Source organism: Dromaius novaehollandiae, chromosome 20, assembly GCF_036370855.1.
Source record: "Dromaius novaehollandiae isolate bDroNov1 chromosome 20, bDroNov1.hap1, whole genome shotgun sequence".
In the NCBI taxonomy this organism is placed as follows: Eukaryota; Metazoa; Chordata; class Aves; order Casuariiformes; family Dromaiidae; genus Dromaius; species Dromaius novaehollandiae.
Window position 1 is genome coordinate 11,043,221 of NC_088117.1, and position 21,649 is coordinate 11,064,869.

At 51.4% G+C, this 21,649-nt stretch overlaps 1 protein-coding gene, 1 long non-coding RNA gene and 2 other non-coding genes across 5 annotated transcripts; 3 read left to right on the plus strand and 1 right to left on the minus strand.

Annotated features, from left to right (window-relative positions):
- Window positions 1-258: 258 nt before the first annotated feature.
- LOC135330388 (uncharacterized) lies at window positions 259-9,336 on the plus strand. 2 transcript variants are annotated; one of them, XR_010392398.1, is made up of 8 exons: window positions 259-386; window positions 755-938; window positions 1,845-1,895; window positions 2,921-3,034; window positions 3,204-3,254; window positions 3,897-3,947; window positions 5,044-5,096; window positions 8,344-9,336. It is a non-coding gene; the product is annotated as an uncharacterized LOC135330388 (long non-coding RNA). The 2 variants fall into 2 exon arrangements; XR_010392399.1 differs by lacking the exon at window positions 5,044-5,096.
- Window positions 2,549-2,684, plus strand: LOC112979956 (small nucleolar RNA SNORA17). Its single transcript, XR_003258305.1, has one exon. It is a non-coding gene; the product is annotated as a small nucleolar RNA SNORA17 (small nucleolar RNA).
- On the plus strand, window positions 3,293-3,426 carry LOC112979951 (small nucleolar RNA SNORA17). Its single transcript, XR_003258299.2, has one exon. It is a non-coding gene; the product is annotated as a small nucleolar RNA SNORA17 (small nucleolar RNA).
- A 1,660-nt stretch (window positions 9,337-10,996) lies between the features above and the next one.
- Window positions 10,997-17,166, minus strand: DIPK1B (divergent protein kinase domain 1B). The gene is made up of 5 exons (XM_064523856.1): window positions 16,838-17,166; window positions 14,799-14,933; window positions 13,658-13,765; window positions 13,182-13,358; window positions 10,997-12,248 (listed from the first exon to the last, which is right to left on the minus strand). Exons 1-5 carry the CDS (start codon window positions 16,898-16,900, stop codon window positions 11,436-11,438), a joined length of 1,296 nt encoding a protein of 431 aa, XP_064379926.1. The 5' UTR covers window positions 16,901-17,166; the 3' UTR covers window positions 10,997-11,435.
- Window positions 17,167-21,649: the final 4,483 nt, after the last annotated feature.

Below are 21,649 nucleotides of genomic sequence, written 5' to 3' on the forward strand. Positions count from 1 at the left end.
TCCCATGGCCATATCTCCTTCCCCGGTGTCTCCCCGTGGCCGCGTCCCCATCCCTGTCCCCTTTCCCTGGCCGCGTCCCCATCCCTGTCCCCGTTCCCTGGCCGTGTCCCGGCCCCACTGTCTAGGCTGCTCCCTGCTCTCCACCCTCCCGCCCAGCAGGGAGCGCTCGCGGAAAGCGAAGGCGCAGCGCGAATTGTCCCCTCCGCCCTCCCGTCCAGCCGCACTATATAAGCGGAAGGCGGGAGCGGCGCTGCCCTTTCGGCGGGACGCGCGGCGGGAGAGGGGCGGCCGCGGCGGGCAGGACCGCGCTGTGGCGGTGGGGGGCGGTCCTGGCGGCGGCTGCTGCTGCTGCTGCTGCCGCCGCCGCCGCCGCCCCCGGCGGGCAGGTCTGTTCCTCGTTCCCGCTTCGCCTCGACGGGGTGAAGGGAGGGTCTCCCGCGCCCTCGGGCGAGGAGGCCGCAGGTGGCCCGGGGGGTTGGGGGGTCTCGGCCCCTCAGAGGGAGAGGCCTGGGGGGGGGGTCTTGGTCCCTTGGCGGGGGTTGAAGGGGGTCTCGGCCCCTCAGAGGGAGAGGCCGAGGAGGAGAGGGTCTCAGCCCCTTGAAGGGGGGGGAAGGGGGTCTCGGCCCCTCGGAGAGGCTGGGGGGGGGGTCTCGGTCCCTCAGGGAGGGAGGAGGCGTGTATCGGCCACGCAGGGGGTCTGCTGTGCCCTCAGGCAGGTTTATGCCTCACCGCCTGCCCCGTGTCCTTCGCTCAGGTGCCCCTTCCTGCGTCATGTCGCTGCGAGGTTCCTGCTGCAAGACGGGCTCTGGCCGCTGGCAGCCCCTGTTGCTTCTCTGGGGCGTGAGGACGTGGCTGCAGCCAAGGCATGACCCCTGTGCATGGAGAGGAAAAGGAGGAAGGCCTGAGCGGAGCTGCAGGTGTGCCCTGTGCCCACACAGGTGGGTTGGCCACGTGTGGAGGGGATGGGTGGCCTTACAGGGTTGCTCAGGGTGACTCCTAGCAAAGTCAGACTCTCAATCCCTTACTTTCCCCACTTACCATGATGTTGGGGACTTGGCCTGGAAGCAGTGTGTCCTGTCCAGCCACGTGGCTGGAGACAGCTAGAAGGAGAACAGTAGATCCCCTGGTCCCTCTGCAGTGCTCCCTTTGCTCCAGGCACTGGGATGTTCAGTGTAGAGCAGAAAGAATGATGCTAAAGTGTGTAGGGTCAGTGAAGAGTGATAAGGTGAGGAAGGTGCTGGGAGAATGGCAGTTGTGTGGCAACAGTTTGGGTAGCTTTGTTGGTATTGTTTCAGTAAACCAGATCATTTTCTGAGGCAACTTTTAAAGCTATTTAGGTAGATAGATAAAGCTGCTGAAAAGAAGAGTTTACTTTCAAGAATCTTCTTAACTTCCTTTCTTAAAGTTTTCTGGCTGTTGCACCTTTCCTTTCGTATTCTTTTTTTCTGATTAATAGGCTGTGTAAGTTCAGCATATGCATTGCCCTACAGGAAAACTTTAGGGGAAGGATTCTGCCCCTCTCCCCCAGTCAGGCATATTAGAAACTGATGTGTAAGAAGGCATTAGGATTGATGTGAATAAGGCAAGGAATATGCTTCTAGTGAAGAAGCATAGAAAATTCCAGGCTGCCATCATTTTGGATTTTAAGGAAAATATTTTTAAAGATTTGAGTGATTAAACTGAATCTGTTTATGAACTTTTTTAAATGACTTTTCTTAATGCTTTAGTCTTCTAGTTCTCTGAGATGGTGTTAAGTGATATAGTTCAAAAAGATGATCAAGTAGATTAAGCATTCGTTCATTAGCAAATGCATTCTTTCTGCTTTTTATGTTTCTGCCTAACAGAAGAGACAGAAGTTGAAGGTGAAAAAGATTTTCCCTCTTGACAAATCAAGGGTAAGTGGATTTGAGCTTAACACAAAGGTTATCAAAGTCTGATGCTTTAAAAAAAATCACTAGTGATTCAGGAAAGTAAGTACAGGGATCTCATCAACTCTAAGTGGTGCATTACATTTTCTGTCTACAGATAGACCAAATACATTTGTGATACTACTTTACTGAATAGGTGACATAATCTTGATCTTAGAGGCACCTGTAAACATGATGCTTTTCAGTCTTAGTGGTTTTTCTACACAGCGGAATGACTTAAAGTACTTCAGTAGGCCTAAGAGGAGTGCTTGACTTGCTTAAGAATCAGGTTTTATAAGTACATGCGAGTATGGTGTTGAGCTTGCTGAGTGAAATAGTTCAAACTGGGCTGCTTGGTATATCAGATTCATTAATGGCTAATGGGAGCTAATGACCTATCTGGCCTTAATCTTGCACTCCATAACCAGTTTTGGAAGTGTTCACTGAGGATAAGCAGCAGAAATGTCTTGCACATAGTGTAAGAGATTATTTTAAGTTCACTCTTTTTTGTTTTAAACTGGTGTAAATGCAATGAAATGCTTTTTGTTTGTTGATGCATTGTAATCCTCAGTGTAATTTTTCATATAACTTCCACTTTATAGATAATACATGGATACTATATGGATTATATTGAACTGGTTCCTGCCCCTACAGGCGTTGCAAAGGTGGCTGCTGTGACATCTTTGTGTCATTAGGTGGCAGAGAGAAACAGGCTATGTTCTACGCTCGTTTGTTCTGAAACCTGTGAGCATTCAGAGTGATTGATAGCCTGACAGTGTTCATAAATAGGCTGGGTTTTTTAGGAGGCTCTTGAAAAACTAAAACTTTCCTTCTTTTTTCTTTCTCTTTTTTTATTGTTCTGGTTTAAATGTGAGGTCTGTATGCAGCAGAAATGAGTGCTATCCTATATGTACTGTAGCAGATGTGTAGCAGAAAGGCTGTAGGGCTTTCTTAATATTTAATCTTGAAAACTGTAGGCACGATTGGCATGTAGATTTGTACTTGTATTACAGATGGAAGAATGCGAGTTGAAGTGATCTAAAGCCACGTGGCAAGTTGGCGACATCACTGGGAGCAGATGCTGGGAGTTGTATGCCTGCAGCCCTGGCTCCCTTCCTCTTCTGAAGGTAAAAATATGCCTTCTCTGTGTGCTTACATTTCTTTAGCTTGCCTTTTGGATTGGCCTTCTGAAACTTGTCAGCAGTGAAACAGTAGCCATGTTACCAGGCTTTGAGGTGTGTCTAAATAGATACTGTAAGTGCTTTATATGCCTATCTTTTTTTTTTTCTTTCTCAGAGAAAGGCATGTGAACGTGGCAGACCCAGGAGGTTTTCTCCAAGACCTGAGGTGAGCAGTAGTTCATGCAAGTTTATGTTGATTAGCTCCATGCCCCAGCTCGTGTTGCAAATGTGGCTGTTGTGTCACGTTTGTGTCATTAGGTGGCAGAGAGGAAAAGGCTGTGTCTTTGCTAGTGCTCCAAAATCTGTGAGTGCTCAGAGATGCTCCACAGCCTGACAATTGCTTCTTGCTTTACCTTTTTTCTTAAATATTAAATCATGAAAGATGGAGGATTCACAGCTGTGGAGGGGTAGGGTACAGAAATTAGCCTTGTCTTTTGGTGTGAAGGACATTCATTCCTTTAATGAAGGACAGGAGATACAACTGAGTTTTCTGCCATCAAACATCAGTAGTCTTGTGCACTCAGTATGCTGAGCAGCACACTTGAAAATTGTTGATGTAACTTTTCTGATGTCTTCCTCTACTCAGGAGTCTTCTATGGGAATACAGGACTGCACAGTGTTTTTTACCTTGTGGTTTTGCAGTCCGTGCTCTTCCCTGCTTCATCCTCTCAGAAAAGAAAAGAATATGCAGCTGAGGCTGAATTTGAAATCAGCTACTGCTTCCTTAAATCTCTGAAAAATCCTTCTAAATTGTGGCTCACATCTATTTTTCTTGCTCTTAATTCATTTTGATATCTGTGTTTTTTAGATAGAAGACACTGGAGGCAGATGTCCAAGACAACGTTTTCACAGAATAAAGGTGAGGGTTTTTTTGAACCTATATGATACAAGGCATGGGAGTTGTGGCTTTGTCTGGAGTTGGTGTTGAAACTTTTGTGCTTTGCTAGCATCTTAATAGTTTCTTCATAAAGCTGCTTGTTAAACTTGTGTTGAACTCAGTCTCGCCCTATGCTTACCTCCTAACTCTTGCTTTCAAATGCCAGTCTAGGTGTAACATAGATGTAGCCTAAAACAATTTTGCAGGTATAAATTTCAAAATTCTCACACATGCACGCTTGTTGCAAACTGCAGAGGAAGAGGAGGGAAGCCATAAGAACTTGTCTCAAACTCACTTGTTAGGTATGCATCTGATACCATTATGGAGGAATGGCTAACTTCAGTATTCTTTATGGTAATAGTCCCGAGTCCTCAGAATTTTTGCTGTTGTGGCCTGTTAATGTCATTAAGGGGGCGGAGATGAAGGGGCTTCCTGTGCCTGAAACTTGCAATGCTCAGACATTAGTAGCTTAACGTGATTTCCATGCACACCTCTCTCTCCAGAGAATCAGCGGAAGATGGAGCAAATTTCCTTTAAAGGCAGTTAAAAGGATGCCAGTTTTAAATGCATCAGGAGATGGTCCTTTCCTTTTTTGCAAGGACAAATAGAAGTGATGGTTCTATTCTTGAGCTCTTTAATCCTATTTTTGCTGTCCTTTGTGGCCTGCAAGACATCCCTGTTTGCTGCCTGTTCTGTCTGTGGAATGGGGATAACATGCCTCTTGAATTTTGCAGGGATTAACATTACGTAGATAACAAGAATTACACCTGGGTGTGGATGAGGCAAGGGAAACAGACGCCTAAATTTGTTGTTTTGAAGGTACTGGAGTGAGGTAGAAGCAGTTGGGTGTGGATTTAGCATATGAAGAAAATAGTACCCTGCTTCTAAGATTTATGCAACTACTCTGTCAACAACATCTTGACTCTCAAAAGTGCTAAGTAAGTTTGACCAGAAGGTGCAATCAACAATTCAATCACTTTATGAATACATTGTGTTAAATCAGAGTGAATCTTATGAAGTATGTCTTAAAAATCGTGCTTGCTTTTGGAAGAAAAAAAGATCTTTTTCCTACTTACAGTTACACTTGACAATAGGAATGAGTTCTTCTGGAACTTGCTTCAAGTGTTGAAGGTAGGCATTATGTCATTTCTTGGAAACCTACCCAAAGCCTAATGTGTTACCAAAATAGAGTTAGGGGACAAGTCCTTGGGCTGACACACCTTGTCCCTCTGACTACTTAAGAGACTTGGACAAATTAAATACTTGCTGCTGGTGACATCTTAAATGCGTAACTGAAAACAACTTAAAATTCAATATTCTGTCATCTTTTTGCTCACAAATGTCTACTTTAGGAGGAATGTTTTCAGGTTCATCCATTCAGATACTGCAGCAATTTTTAGTTTATTTTCAAAAAACACTATGATCTTTAAAATATTTGTAAGCAGTCTTAAACACTTTTCTGATGAATTTCTTCATGCCTCATTTGTGAAGTGCATTTTATTTCTCAGCTCCCAAAGCGCATCCTTTTAAGGGCAACTGTTAGTGAGTCAGAACTCCTGTATTCTGACAGATAAGTAACGAAGACTGGATTTTGTTTTGTAAATTGTAGTTTTGTATAAAGGATAAAAGCTTGTGCAAATGGACTTGGAACATCATCAGTTCCACGTTCTGAGAATGAGAGCAGCTGTCTTGGCAAGCCATTGAGCAAGCTGCATGTTAGTGCTTCCTGCAACTTTTGGGCCAGACACTTGATCACTCAGTTAAGTTCAGCTGCTGTTTTAGCTCTGTTGCCCAAGCCAGGCAGTGATGAGACTTATCTGTTAATTGTTGCCCTGTTGAGACATAAATATAACAGCAGTGTTGTATTTATGTCAGGGTGATGCAGAAAGGATGCGTAGGCTACTTTGTAGTTAATGTTCTTAAAGAATGGATGTAAATGCATTTATAGCAGCTAAACAAAACAGCAAAAGTGTATGAGAGCTAGTTGGAAGGGAAAGAAGTATTTTTATTTTAGGAACTCTTAGATGTTACAGGTTACAAACCAAAAGTTAATTAAAAGAAAATCACTCAAGTCATTGGCACATGGAAGAACTAGTCCATTTCAAATTAAATTGATGTTAACAAATGATACAACAGGCCTGATGCTAAGTTACTGAAGCATAGCATTTCTCTCAGTTGTCTCCACAGTGAAATCCTGTTTTAATCAAGTACACACCTTTGCTGAGAGCCTACACTTTTACGTGATGTAAAGTGCCTGAGCTGTTTATCAGAAGAGGTCTCATATTACCACAGTGTGACACAGAATGCTACTGAAAGTGTGTGTTCTGTCACAAATTCAGAATATAATGAGAGATGGTGTCTTAGGCATACTGAAGAAAGAAACAAGGGAAAAGATTGATATCAGTAATCCAAGCAAAAAAAGATATGCAAAAACCTGTAGTCTTTTTAAAACAGTAGAGTTAACCTTCAGTAAATGCAAAAGTGGAATGCTTACAGCTCTTCTTGAGAAACAGGGCAATCTTCCTGATGGATCCAAATTCTAGCTGGTAACACAGCAGACAAAGCAAAAATAGAATCTGGCACAGTGTTGTTTCTTTAATTGATTTCTGCTATGTTGATGTGCTAGCATGCTGGCAAGGAAACTTGACCTCCAAGGCAGTGAGCCATTAGGGAGCAAAGGTATCAATGTGTTGTAGTAATTCTGTGTGTCACTCTCCTTTTTTGGGTAGTGTGGTACACGTGGGCCTCTGCTAGGCTGGCGTTACTGAAACAAGTGATGAGAGAGGAAAGCTATGGCTTCACGAGCCTTCTGAAACTCTGGAAGGCTTTGCACTGAGTACTAGCCTGACAAAATCTGGCAGTGCTAAATGGTGGAAAATGTCCTCATTAAATGGGCATTATGAAGGCTAAAGGTGCCATTAACCAAGCTGGTAGTTGCTGGCTGCAAAATGAGCCATTTAATTGGGAAAAGCCACTGCCTAACAGCAGTGGTTTTAGAAAAGAATGCTAATAAGGTTGTTGGGGATATGGTTATGCAAAGAGGCATGCATTAAGATGCAACTGTTCCATTTAAATTTCTTAGCTTCTTTTAACCCTGAAATATATATTCGATTTTTTCATCAGCCTTTTCTCAAATCAAAGGTCCTGTAGGGGCAGTGAGTGCCTAATGAGGCTCTTTAAAACTTTGGTATGTTAGGCATAGCATATTTATTAAAATCTTCCAATTAGCCTTTGCTGCTAACCATCTTCCCAAGACCGAGCAACAATCCCAGGCTATAAATATTACTTCACTGAAAGAATTACCTGGCTTTCAGCTGTAGAAAAGATGAATTTCTTGAAGTAGAAGTGGTCTTCAGAGAAAGAAGGAAAAAAAAATCTTTGTGCACATTAACTCAACCCTCTACAGTTTAGAACTGTTTTGTTATAGCTTCGAACAATGAAATAAACAGTTTTTCTTCCCTTGTACTTGATTTGCCAACACAAAAATGTACCTTGAAAAGCACTAGTTCAAAACTCCTGTGGTGAGATTTTACTTTGAGAAGTTTTTTCCTGTAAGTGAAAGCATTGTGTGGAGCAGTATTTTGCAGCAGACTCTAAAGTGGTTTATTACCCAGTAAGTCAAACAAAACAGTTACAGAAATGCAAAGAATAAATATCTACGTTCAGTCTCAAGATACAAAGGAAAACTTAAATGGTTGTTTTGGGTAACACTGACATTAAAATAGTGGCCTGATTCTTTTTAACTAATGGGTAAGGAGAAATTCAAAGGTGTGAAGCTACACGTTGAAGCTACAAAACCCTCGTTGTTGAGATTTAGTGTCCTAGGGCTTGAGCATAATGAAATAAGTTCAAGATGAGCAAAATATGATGAGCTCTTCTAGTGGCCGGCAGTCTACAAAATGCTGTCGTCCCTATGGCTTGCACAAAAGTCTTATGTAACCTTTCCATTACTTGATGAGACCTCTTTTGGTATGGAATTTACAGGGATGGAATAAGATGCTGCAGGAAGGTGCAGATTGAGGCTCTGATAGGTGTTGACATATATCTGCAAATTTCATATTAATTTAGTATCCATTTCAGATTGTGCATTGGGGATTTTTTTTTAGGGATAAGGCCATAAAAGCCTTTACCTCTTTGTTTCTTATTAGAGTTCTTTAGAAGCTGTTATATCACTGCTTATTTTAAGCTGTGGATTCCAAGAAAGTCTCCTGTACATGAAAACAGGAGTACAATGAAAGATTTGGAGTGCACCCTAGAAATAAGTGTTGCAAAGACTCATCTATAACACAGCTTAGGAAATTTAAATGCTTTGGAATTGGAGAAGATTGCTGGCTATTGAAGTTATTTTCTAACATCCTGGGGCTTTTTTTATTTGCAGATCATGCCACGAGTTTTAGAATTTCTAGCAAACCTGGCTACAGCGAAAGAGATGGTTAGCAGTGTCTGCATTTGAAGATTCCTAAAGCTTCATCTTTTCTCATACCTGAGTTCAGATAAACTCCAACACTACAGTCAGTGAAAGTGCATGTGATGCTGCTTGTGATTCAGAGTATTTGCTGCAACCTGTGTAGTCAAATGTCAGTTTAAAAAAATTATAGCCGTTCTGCTCCAAGTGTCCTTTCTACTTTTGCTGTGCTCCTGCTGAATACACCTTAAAAGTTGTAATCTTCCCTTCTCCCAGGAATCTCAGCTCATATGCTGTTTTCACAGCCAGATTCTAGAGTACTTTTGTGTCATTTGGTGTTTTCTCCACATGGCTAAGGAGGGGTTTTAAAAAACAGAAATGAAATAAAGATGCCAACTACAAGTTTGAAATGATTGTGCTTGTATTTTTATAGCACCCTGAGTAATACTCATTTTTAACCTTTCTAGGATTTAGGACTTTTCTTTGTGTGTATGAGAACTGTTTGTGTTTTTGCCTTAAACACTGGAAGGCAGAAGTTCTGCTTCTTACCTTGTCCCTTTTTAATGCTCCTGAAATGTGTTAAACTATTAAAGCAACAGCTACTCTGAAAATGAGCTTGGCAGTCCTGGTGTTCTGACTCTTCCTCTTTTTTCCCCCTCTAATGTGGGAAGTCTGGAGAAGGCATGAGTATAAAATAGCTTTACCTTTAGTCATTTTTCTCCTGTATTGTAGGGTAGCTTGTAAATCATAAATATGTGTTCAGAAACACTTGTGCTTTTTATTAGTGAGGGACAAAACTCAGTTTTGTTTTCCAAACGCGAAGCCAAGATGTGTGAGTCACTAGTCTGATTCCTGAGAGTGTCAGTCCAATGCTGCTATTAGGGTGTTCAGATTAATGACATGGAGGGAAATGTGACAAGCTTTTGTCAAAAGTGTCTTTATTTGAATAAAGCTGTCTTAACTAGGTCTGTTTAGTACATTGTCTCTCTCCTTGAACTTCATGTTTTTATCCTAGATGCTTAAAGAGATCCTGGTGTTTAGGATTATGTGGATAAGCAAGGAACATGTTCGTTTTTCCTCCATCTTTCTGGCTGCTTACCTGCTGCTTGATTTAATCATATTGCTTTTGGGGTGGGGAAGTACTGGAGGAAATTAAATGTAGAGGGAGTGCCCTTTATCTGGGAAAGTCCACAATAAGATTTCAAACATAGAGATTGGAGGACTGAAAATAACTTTCTGGAAAACTGGAACGGAGGGTATGGACTGCTTAAGTTCTGTTTTCTAATAGCAGAAGAAAATTAATTTGCCAGTAGAGCTAGTTGCCATGGGAATAGAGGACAATAGAATAAAAGCGAGGGTAGCTACATGTATCATTAAAAATCCCAGTGTTCACCCTCCCCCTTCACCCAGCAGTCCCTTTGCCAACTGGCAGATGACCTGATAGCTGCATGTATCAGTCCAGCACCCGCAGGTGGAGTCTGCACTGACTCTCTCTGCAGTGTTAATATCGAATTAAAGGTGAGTCAGATGGTGTTGCCATCCTTCAAAACAAACCCTAAAGATGCTCAACCTTGCTGTAGAGGAATTATGTTGGAAAGCTGACTGCTCGGTGGCAAGCAAGCTGCAATGGTTCTGTGTTAGATTTAGAGCACTGTTGACACTAAAACATTTCCTCCATAAATAACCGTGAGAGGTCATGATGATCCTATAGAACTAATAGGAGGGAATACTGATATCTCTCCTCCGAAGGGCTCATAAGTTTGCAGCCGTGACATTAAAGATTGCCTTCAGAGGCTATATTTCTTGTCAGACATAATTTTTTTTTTCCCCTCAGTGGTTGTATGTCAGATAGGTGCTCCACTTCAGTAAGCAATTGGCAAGAGCACCGGCATATGGTCCATCAGCAGGGATACAATTGTGCTGGGAACAGACAGCAAGCTCGTGGTTTACATAAACTCTTCCTCTCTACCCATTGTTTTAAAAGATTGAAGAATTGAACATTTAGAGGAAACAGACTGTAGTTAGAGACCTGCTAGTATTTATACAGGCAAAGGAGGAAATGTCTTGGAATCTGTTGAAAGGTTGCCTGGAAACTTGTTTTAATAATGGGAGAAGCAATGGATTGTTCTGGTATTAATCTTTAACCTCTGCAGTGAAAGCCTAGCTTAATTTTAAGAGAATTAAATTAAGAGGTTGACTTATCCCTGAATGGCCGACTTAGTATCGTGCGAAGTAACATGGAGCATATATGGTAACCTGTCAGAATTGTTTCTGTTGTAGACCTTAGCTTTCCTGTAGCTGTTCTTGCCTTAGATGCTTTCAAAACTGCCATGTGAAATGGAATGGCTTATACTGTCTGGCAGACAATTTCATGCTACAAGCAGAAGCAGCTGGGTGGGGAGCCTCCTTTAAACCATCGCATCACTGCCATGGGGTCAGGCACTTAGGGAATGAAACAATTGCCAGGATTCTCTGTGTGGAAAAGTCAGCTTATTTGCTTCCGAAGTTACAGCTGGATCTTATGGTGAATGACTCAGACACTTTTAAGTAGATACTTTGGGGTAGGGTAATCTACCTTGAAAGCTGGTATTTAAAAGGCTGCTGTTTTGCTATTGATGTACTGGTGTGATTGACGAAAAAGCTGTTTATTTACATCGGAGATGTTCATCAAAATAAGATGTGACAAGTACAGCATGAATGATTCATTCTCATCTTTCTGCACTGCTTTCCTGTTAATCAAGAAACAGTTAGATGCATCCATCTGGGCTCTGGTTCCTTATCTCTTCCTGTGTCATCTTCTTCCCCCAAGCCTATTCAGCCAGGCTCTTGATACTCCTGCTCTGCAGCACGCTCTTGCAGACCAAAAATGCTGTTTCAATGATTCTGCTGGGTGGTAAAAGTCATGATGTTTTGCTTTTCATGAAGGAGAAGAGGCTGCAACTATGCTGAACTCCCTGTGTAGGGTGTTTTCCTGTGGGGGAGAGGATGGAGAAGTACGCCTTGACCCTTGGCTGGACTTTACCCGAGGACTTTAGATTCTAAACTCCAGGATTGTGCTTCTCCCATTAGGAATATTTGGTGTTTGAAATCTTCTTCCAAAGCAAGGTCTTGAGGTTGTTCAACACGAGGGAGTGATGCACTTCCATCTGGCTAGCCAAGCCACTGAGGGTCATACAAGTTCGGAGCTGCTTCTGCAGCTCTTCTTTCAAATCCGGTGGTGCTCCGTACAGCAAGTAGTCCTGCAGCAGCCCACAGACTTTAGCCAGGTTGGGCTGCACCATGTCGCTTTTGCACTGCTTCATGAGTTTGTCGCAAGTCGCCATACAGTCCTTCCCATAGGTGCAGTCCACGTTCTGCTCACAGTGGCGTCCCTTGAGGAAACCTCTGATTGTCATCTCTGTTGCCACCTTCCTCAGATTGACCATTTTGAAGTCGTATTTGTCATTGTAGCCCACGTTCTTAAAGCTGGTTTCACAGATGTAGAAGTTCCCGTATGTCCCGTGGAATATCTCCTCCACGAACTCCAGAAGGCCAATGGCGATTTTTGCCCGCCTGGGCCACGCTGGTGCAAACCACTGGTGGATGAGTTGCTGGATGACTGAAGGCAGTAGTGACTGGAGGAAGCGGGGGACATCTGCGCCGTAGAGGGAGTTGTGGGGGATCTTCTCTGTGATGTAGAGGTCCCCGCAGTGCCCGAGGAGTTTGGAAGTGTGTTCTTTCTCGTGCAAGGAGAGCATGAGAAGAAATTCATTGAGCTGAAGTAGTGCCCAGATGGATTTAGCCTCTGCTAAAGACACTTTCCCATCTCTATTCACATCTGCCATGGTGATGATCTGGCTCACCAAGGCTGCCAGAGAAGTCTGATCTCCTAGGTTGGACTGCAAACAATAAGAAATGGCATCAGACCCTTTAAAGCTTTCTGTGTTAAGGCTGAATATTGTGAAAATGAATTGGGGAGGCAAAGAAGTGAGTGCTTGGCTTGGAAGAAGACAGAATAGCCACAGTGGTAAAGCAAATTTCGTGTTGTCACAGCTGGATGGGTGTTGCTCCAGCATAATTGTAGCAGCCTAGGGGCTGCTCTAAACTCGGATGGGAAAAAACCTTGTAGAGCACGTGCTGGCCAGGACATACCCTGGCAGGTACAGCTGGCACGAGACGGGGCTGAATTTGGCTCTGCACAAACTCTGAAGCGTGAGACCACTGTTTGCAGGGACGCAGCACCGGCCGGCCGTGCTGTCGGCCGCGAGAGCCTGGGCTCCTGGCACCGCTCGTGGTCTGGCCTCTTCAGAGATCACTCACTTTTCTTACAATGGAGGGTTTGTCTTGCTCTCAGCCCTGTCGAGGGGGAGAAACCTTATTTTTGCCACCCTCTTGTTCCTTGTGTCACCTGCGTTATAACGTGTCACTGTGGCCTTTGGAGCTCTGAACGTGTTTTGTACAAGGAGTAACCTGCCATTGCTCTTGAACAGGACTGTCTCTGCCAGGGCCCCCGTGGTTTTGGCACTAAACTGCTGTGCACGGACGTCACTCACGGCCACAGGACAGCAGCTTCCAGGGCTGCTGACGACAGAAACCTTGCAGATCAGCGTTCCTGTGCAAGAACAAAGTTTCTTCACACCTAATCAGGTACTTGCTCTGCAATATGTGTCTTAAGGAGCCATATCCTGCATCAGCCCAGTGCTGATCAGAGACCTCTGGCCTTAAGAGCTCTTAAATAAATGGAAGGCAAGACAGGTTTAGCTTAGGCTCTTTACTACTAGTAAGTATCATTCCAGGCCTTTAAGGCTCCTGGAGGGATTTGCCACACTGACCTTCAGGAAGTTCAGGAGCATTTCTTTGAACTCATCCATCGATGTCCCCCGTGTCGGTTTGTCGAAGAGAACCACATCCCTCCTGGGCGCAGACTCCGGGTTGCTCTCTGCCTTTAGGGCCTCTTCAATTCCGCATTTGATGATCACCTCTCTCTCCTTCCAGAGCCCACTGTAAACCTACGGCAAAGGGGAGGGAAACGGTAAAGACGGGGAAAAACAACAGCAAATGCTGCGAGCGTTTCTCCCATCTGATACACAGAAGCAGGGCAAAGAAAGGTGCTGCAGCCCAGGAGGGCTTTGGGAAGAGCCCGCTCCAGCTTTTCCAGGCAAAACACCTGGGTGATACGGGATGAGGAACAGAAGTGGGAGTAGGCAGAACTTGGCAGGCACCGTTCTTTTGGCGATGGCACCCTTCTCCGGTTGCTCTCCCGAGAGACGGAGAGACGGATCTACCGCGGGCCGGCGGGGTGACCCACCTGCTGCGTGGGAGAGGAGGAGAGGCAGCGCTGGAAGCGGAGGGTGTGCTCCTCACACAGGTCTTTGCACGTCGAGCCAGAGATGATGCCTTTCTTGTACTGGTCGCACTGGGGAGAGGAAGGCAGAGAGAGGAATTCACGGTGGTGCAAGATGAAAGGGGGCGATCCAAGATGCACAGCCTCCGTCCCACAGTTTTGAGCTTTCTCACCGCTTAAAGAAGTTCTGTTGTGCCGCGGAGCTGCGCTAAATGAGTAAACGCAGCAGCTTTTCTTAGCACACAAGCTGCCCAAACCCTGGAAAGTGGTGCAGGCCTTGGGACAGCTCATGAGGGAATAAACACCAACTAGTTCTAGGTGCACTTAAAAACCATCTTGCAGGCTGCTCCAGGGAGACGGGTGACTTCTGGAAGTACATTTGCCTGAATTACTTATTACCAGTGTCAGAAATTAACAGTTAAGATGGCAATCAGTGGGCGGTTACACAAACTGACACATTTCCCTTGTTGTTCCTCAATTTACTTTATATATTTGACAGCATTTTTTTCCTCCTCAGTGTCACTGCATCCCTGGTGAGCCTGTTTCCTTTGGTTTCGTGCAAGGCTTCCATACAGGAGACAAACACCTTTTAAAACAGGCGCATCCGATTGCAAAGCCACAGAGGCTGTTTGGAGGCAAGAGCAATATCTGCAACTGCCAAAAAGTTACTTTGTTCTGGGGATTTTGAGGCTCTCTAGGACAGGGAGGCTGCACGTGGCACCACCGCAACTTCACTCCTTTTCTGCTAGGGGTTTTTGGGGGGAGAGACCTTCTGCGGATGCCTTGAGCAAGCAGAGTCTCCTTTCTATAGGCCAATGTGATACTGCTGCTACGGAGCGCAGGGAAGGCACCGCATCCCGCGCTGCTGGAGGGATGGGGAGGGCTTCGCTCCCGCCCGCAGGTGCTGCAACCCGGCGGGTGCCAGCGGAGCTGCCCGGCGGCAGAGCAGGGCTGGGGCCGGCTGTGCGGGGGGACCCTCTGCCTCCCCACTCGCAGTGGGTCAGTGCTGTTGTCCCGCGCGTGCATCCCGCCGTTGTTGCCTGCACATTGCAACTTCACGCGTGAAGGAGCCGAGCGAAGCCCGCGGCGCTGCGCGGTCACTCACGATGATGGCGCGGCAGACGTGGCCGCGGCAGAGCTCGGAGTAGGACGCGTAGTGCATGTAGGCCACCCAGCTGCCCACGAAGATGCCCAGCCACGCCAGCAGCAGGTACTTCACCTTGATGCCGGGCAGGCGGCCCTGCAAGGGAAGGGACACGCGCGTGAGGGCCGGGGCTCTGCGCGAGGCGACCGCCGCCGAGGCCACCGTGTCCCCGGTCCCCACCGAGCCGAGCGCTGGGGGAAGCGCGAGTCCCCACGATGATTCCAACCCCCCCAAAACCAATTTGAGCACTGGTGGAAATTGCAACATATATATATACTTATTCACCAGTCTCTTATGCAACTCCTGCTGCAAGTAGGTCACTTAAAATTCCCTAAAAGCCCGGGAGATGACGGTGCCGGGTTCAGAGTTGGGTGCAGGGAGGAAAAGCACCATCCTCCCTGTGCCCCCCCTGCGGCCCCAGCGCGGTTCAAGGTGCTCGTAGCACTGCAGCCTGGGTGCTTTGCAGCGGCCCCGGGCCGGCCCGTCCGTCCGTCCGCCCGCCCCGAGCGGCCCAGCGCAGCCAGGACAAACGGATTTCCCCGCTAATCGGCAGCCGCATGCGAAAGCGTTTCGGTTCGAGTTGTGATCGCGACACCTTGCACGTTAATTGGAAACGCCGCAGCGCGACTCGGCCCTCGATGCCCGGCGTTAGCCTGCCGTGTTGCCCGGTCAAGCAAACGCGCCGCTAATTAATTCCTGCCCAAAGAGAGACTAATTGCAGTGAGGACTTGTCGAATGCCAAAGACGCGTGGCCGAACCTCTACGGCCGCGTTGCACCGAGGAGCTAACAGAGCTGCCCGAGCCAGCAAAGCCGGCACAGGTCACCGCGCGCGCGGTCCTCGCTGTGCCGTGCCGTCCGGCATGAGACCCCTGCCGTCGCTGCGGGAGCCGCTGCCCTGCGGTGCCCCGTGGGCATGGACACCTCGGCTGGCAGCTCACCGAAGCCCGCGATCCCGGGTAAGGGGCCCGTTCGGTGGCAGAGACGCGTCCTGCGGGTGGTAAAATCCCGGCAGGGCTGAAATGGCCCGTTTTTTGCTTGTTCAAGCCAGGAATCCATCCCGGAGGGGCTCGGGAACACGACCAGAGCACGGCACGGGCTGCACTGCTTCTTTCTCAGGTAAACGGTGGCAACCAAACCCGGAGGCCGGGCAGCGCGGCAGCACCGGGGATGGTGGCAGCGGCTCGGCTCTGCAGCGGTCGCTGCGGTTTGCCCCGGGGAAGGAGCGCAGCCCGGCTCCTCCAGCGCAGGCAACGGCCCGGGGCTGTTCCTGCCCACCGCCGGCAGCAGGGCACGCGCCAGGACGGCTCCTCGCTTCCTTGTTTGACTTGACATGTTTAGCTTTAGGGCTAATCCAGGAGAAGCAAAAGCGACTTCACGGTGCTCAAACGCTGCTTTTCTTCTGCCTGCTGTTTTCTCTCCCCCCATAGCTGCTGCAGCCGGCGTCGGGGCCCCAGCGCATGCAGCGCCCCGAGTTCTCCCCACCCCGGGCGATGGGGATCCAGCTCCTCGGCCCCGCTCGTGCCAACGTGCAGCGGCTTCCCCAGCCCCTCCGGGCCAGGCCCTGCTCCCCATCCCGCCGGGCCCTGCCGCTGTGGGATGGCCCGTTGCAGCGGGGCTCTCCCGGGAGACCCCCTGGCCCGGGACCTTGGCCGGAGCCGGGATTTCTCATCCCCTCGCTGCAGAGGAAACACCCAGGCCGGCAACCCCCGGCCAGCGCTCGCAGCATCCCAGCAGCCTTCCACCCCCCGCAGCCCCCCGCTCCGCACGGCCCCGCCGCCAGCGCCAGGGAAAGGAGGGGGAAAGGAAGAAGCCAAGCGGGAGAGCGAGGGGATCGCTGCGGCTGCTGCACTGCTGCAGGGGCGGCTGCATCCACCCGCGCAGGGCCGACGCCGGACCCGCCGCTTCCCTCCCGCACCGCGGCCGCCCGCGGCTTATGCAACCGCGCATCCGCGCTGGGGCCCCCCCGGCCCCCCCCGGCCCCCCCCGGCCCCCCCCGTACCTGCAGGCCCGGGGAGAGGGGGCAGAACAGCACCAGGTGCAGCAGCCGCCGCAGCCTCCGCATGCTGCGAGCGCCCCGCCGCCGCCGCCGGCCTCAGGCGCCGCCACGCATGGCCGCGGCCCCCGCCTCGCCCCCGCCGCCCGGTGCTGCTCGGCCCGGTGCAGCTCGGCCCGGTGCAGCTCGGCTCGGTGCAGCTCGGCTCGGCGCACGCAGCACAGCCGCAGTCGGGGGGGGGAGGCGGCAGCGGCGCTGCCGGCGGCGGCAGCGCGGCTCGGAGGGCAGCGGGGGGGCCCGGCCGCTCCCCGCCCGCCCCCGGCCCCGCTCCCGCCCCGGCCCCGCCCGCGGCTCCCTCCCCCGCCGCCCGCCCGGGGATCCCGCCCGCACCCCGCCTCGCCTCTGCATCCCGGCTGGGCTCCCGCCCCCCCCCGCCGCCTCCCCCCCCGCGGTGGGGGTGATCCCACCCGGGGTCCCGCCGACCGGGATCCTACCGCTCTCGGAGGCTCCCACCCGGGATCCTCCATCCCCCGGGGATGCCCAGCGGGATCCCACCCCGGCCGCACTGCTCCCCGCCACCCCGGGGTCCTGCCGGGGTCCAGCGCAGGGGACCTGCCGTGGCCTCGGCCGGGCCGCGGGGGGCCTGCAGGGAAGGGGGGGCCGCGGGGGCGCAGGTGCCGCGGGCGCAAGGAGCTCAGAGAGCTGCGGGTTTGCTCAGAGCCGCTTCGGGGTGCAGCCTGCGAGAGCCCAGCCGCGCACAGCCGCCGGGTCGGCGGCCTCCAGCCGAGATCCGTCGTCTCCCTTTCTTTCCTTCTCCCTTCTGGATCTTAAAGCCGAGCAGCAGCAGCGATTTCTGCCCTCGCTGTTTGCCTTGCGCTTGGGCGAGGAAACGTGGAGGCGAGACAGGCACCGCTTTGTGCTCGGCACCGAGCGAGCGGCCGCGGCGACGGCCTCCGGGCCACGGGGCTACGGTCGACATAGGCGAGACGGAGCAAGGGGAAGACGGGACATGGCCCGGGAAGGTCACTCGTAAGGCTGTTATTAAGATAATTCCCTGTTTGGCTGTTATTAGCACTTCAGATGATCTATTTACTCCTTGTCCATGGTTCACATTGCTCGCTCCCGTTTGGATTTGGCGGTTGGCTGAGCTCTCTGCAGCTCCCTTCGTGCAGGGTTTTGTTCTGCTGGTGATCCTCCGGCGTTCGCACGTCTTATTTTTAGTTTTAATGAGCCCAGTAAAAGAGAGAGCCCCAGTGATTTGTTTTTATGGTGTTTTGGTTGGTTCGGGAAGGCAGCGGGGACAAGCAGGCGCATCGCGGGGCGCCTGGGTGGAAATGCCGAGCGCAGGTGGGAGAGGGGGGACGCGGCTGCGGCGTGCTGCTTTCCATCGCCCCGGGGGCGAAATAGCCCCGTTTTCCTTTTTTCCCTCCACGTTTCCTTTGCGCTATCGCAGCCCTCGGCCGGGATCTGCCGCCCACCAAACTCAGGGCCGTCTCTGGAGGCCCCGCACCGCCGTGCCGACCCCGCCGGCCCCTCCGGCAGCTCGGGGAGGGATGCGAAACGGCACGTGCAGCAAAAGCTCGGAGAGGCTCGAAACGCCGCGGTCTGCGCGACGCCACGGGGCTCTGCAACGTTCAGGGGCGGATTGGCCGGAGAATCTAATTAGGAACGAGCAGACCTTCCCGAGCTGTAATGCGCCAAGTAATTAAGTGATTAGTATTGATTGTTGGAATGCCTAATGAGCAGTTATCACGGAATGATTAATTAAACCAATCAAAAGAGTAATAAAAATTCTGCAGGTGTGATTATATCTTATATTCCGTGAGCTGGGGCAGCGGGTTCCCTCCCCACGGTGCCTGTCACCCGTCTCTCCGTGCGCGTGGTGGACCTGGCGCCGAGGGCGGCCGGAGACGTGTGCTTTGCTGCTCTTGCCCTTCCCGAAAATCCCCGTGGCGCTGCCTCCGGAGCGGCTCGGTGCGGCACGGAGGGGAGGGAAGGCCATCGCCCGCGGCCCGGCAGCATCCTTGCTGCCAATAGCTCTTTATGTCCTCTGCGGTGGGAATCTTTGCTGGCACCCTTGATTAACAGGTTTAAGTTTCTCCTGGGTCTCTTAGCCCACAAAAAGCCCAGATAATCTCTGATAAATCGGCTCCCCGGAGCACGCCGGCCCGTGCTCGCTCCCCCGCCGCGCGGAGCCTTGCCGCGCTGCTCCCTGGAAGCGGTTTCGCAGGACTCGGCACTCGCGGGGGGTCGGCAGACGCTCACCCGCCCAGACGTCACCCCAGATGGGCGCCCCGGGTGCGTGCGGGGCGGCACGGAGGGCTTGGGGAGCGCCTGGAGTCCAAAGACCTTCTGCAACCATGCTGAGATAGCGGTCTCTAGCTTGCCCATCGTATTGACTCCAGTATATTATAATGTTATTTGCTATTGAATGAATTATCCTGCAAGGCTGCGCTAACAACCGAGCACAGAGCAGCCCTCTCTCAAGGACGAGGACCTCCACCCATCCCTCCACCCATCCCTCCATCCTGTGCCACGCGGACCATCTTTGCCCTGTGCCTTCCTCTAGGTGAGGACGTCAGCAGCGCCCGACAGCCCGGCCGGCGGCTCCCCGGGAGATGCCACGGCAGACGGTGGCCCCGAGCGGCAGCTTCGGAGGGAGGTGGGTGAGCCCGTGCCCATCCCGGCGTGGAGGTGGCGCAGCGGGGGTCACGGAGCCGGGGCTGGCCCAGGGCTGGGAGCCATCCAGGCCTGGCTGTGCGGAAGGTTCAGTTGCAATATTGGTTGGCGAGATGCTCACAGACCCTGAGAGCGGCAGTTTAAGGCTAACTAGTTTACTGTGACGTTACAGAATAATAATAAAGGAGCAAATATTAGCAGGACTCCAGTCAAAACAGCAGGAAACCCAGGTATCCAGTAATACTGAGCTAGGGTTAATATCTAGGCATGCAATTAATACAAAACCACAGATACCAGGCAAGCTTGCAGCAACCAGAGCATGGTTGCTTTGGGTGAGCGACTTGGACCAGCCGATGGGTTCGGGGAATCCAAATTCCCTGGTTGGATCAGTCCCTTTCATTCGCTGGGTTGGAGAAGCACTGCCTGGGCTCATCAGCCCGTGACCACCTTGCTACATCCTTTTGGGGCATTTTCCCCTTTCCAGCCTTTTGCAGCTCTTTGCGCATATGGTGCTTTGTCACATTTGGGTTATCCGGAGTGTGCGCATCTGGTTTTTTGCAGGTGCTGGACATGTGGTTACAGCATGAGGCAACATGAGCCTAGAGCTGCTTTACACTGGCCTATGCAGGGGACCAGATCAGCGCCCAGGACTCTCTCGTTGAAGCCTTCCCGGTCCTGCTGGGACCCTGCCGAGGGGCGGCGGACCCGTCCCGTCGCCACCTGCGAGCGGGAGGGCTGAGGCCCCCCTCCACGGAGCACGCGGGGGGCAGAGCCGCCCGGCAGGGATCTCCCGGCTCTCGCCGCACTTTGCTAGACCGGCTGCCAGGCCTGCCGGACAAATGCTTTGCGCTGATCCTGTACAAACACCTCGGGTTTGCTTGCGGCCAGCGCGGCCACGGGACAGGCTCCGAGCGGGAGGACCGTGCGGGGAGTAAGCATCCCCGGAGAACGTGATCCCCAGCACCAGACCCCGGCCCAGCTCCCAGACCGGACTGATTTCTGCCCCTGGGTGCTGCGATCCCCCCCGCCAGGGGCTCAGCCTTCCCAGGGCCCTGGCACAGAGCGGGAGATGACAGATCCGGGCTCTAATGCCCTTTTCTGTGCAGCCTGTAAGGATTTGAGGCCGATCATCCGCGCTTCCGGCATCGCATGCACAGCTGGCGCTGCACAATGCCATCAGCTGCCGCTGCCTGCTTGACGGCCCTGGGGCTGAGCGCAGCAGTTATAATTAGAAATGCTAATCAGCGCTTGTGTTGCTGGCTTGACAGCCCTGCCACCCCCAGCACAAGCTCCCCTCCGATCCGTCCCGCGCTCGCCCCCTCCGCTTCCTCCCCAACCGCCTGCACAGTGCCGCTGAGCGCTGCGCAACGAGGGGGTTGCTAAAGGCTGAGTGCTGGGGGGTGTTTAGAGCAGGCAAATAAAGCTGCCCCCACCCCGTGGCCCTGGACTGAGCAGGTTATCCTGCGGGAACGCCAGGCCGGCGATATGGGGCCTCCGACCAGCGTGCACGACCTCGTCCGCTCCCGCGGCCGTGCCGAGTCCCCGTCCCGGGGCGAAGCCTCCGAGGGGCTGAGGCCGGTGCGGTTTCCCTCTCTGGTTTCCAGCGTTTCTGCCCCTCGCGTTCCCGCGGAGATCCCCGGCACCCGAAACATGGCGGGAGGAAGAGCAGCATCCCACGGGCTCCGCTGCGGGCGGCAGCAGGGCTGCAGGCAGAGGGTGGCCGCGGCGGGTGCTGCGGGCGGCTCTGCCGGCCTGGCGCTCCGGAGGGGAGCTGCCTCCATTGGGATTTCTGTCACGCGCCAAGCACGGGCTCTTCCCAGCCGAGGAGAAAAGCGAGCTTGCAAAGCAGCGTGGAGCAGGGGGCCGAGCAAGCAGCTCCCCAAATGGGCTTGTTAGGGAGCTATTCATCGTCACGGCTCGCGGCAGCATCGCTACGGCGAAGCTGCACCGACAGGAGCAGGCAGGGAATTTCATACCGAGTCCCAGCTCTGAGCCCGCCTAAGCCGTGAAATACCGCGGCACCTCTGAGCGGTGCTATGCCAGGAGGAAAAGCACACGGCTCTCAGGTTTGTGACAGTCAGTCTTCACCTTCCAAGTGCTCTTTGTTTATTAACTTAGCACATCTGCAGGGGAGAGGCT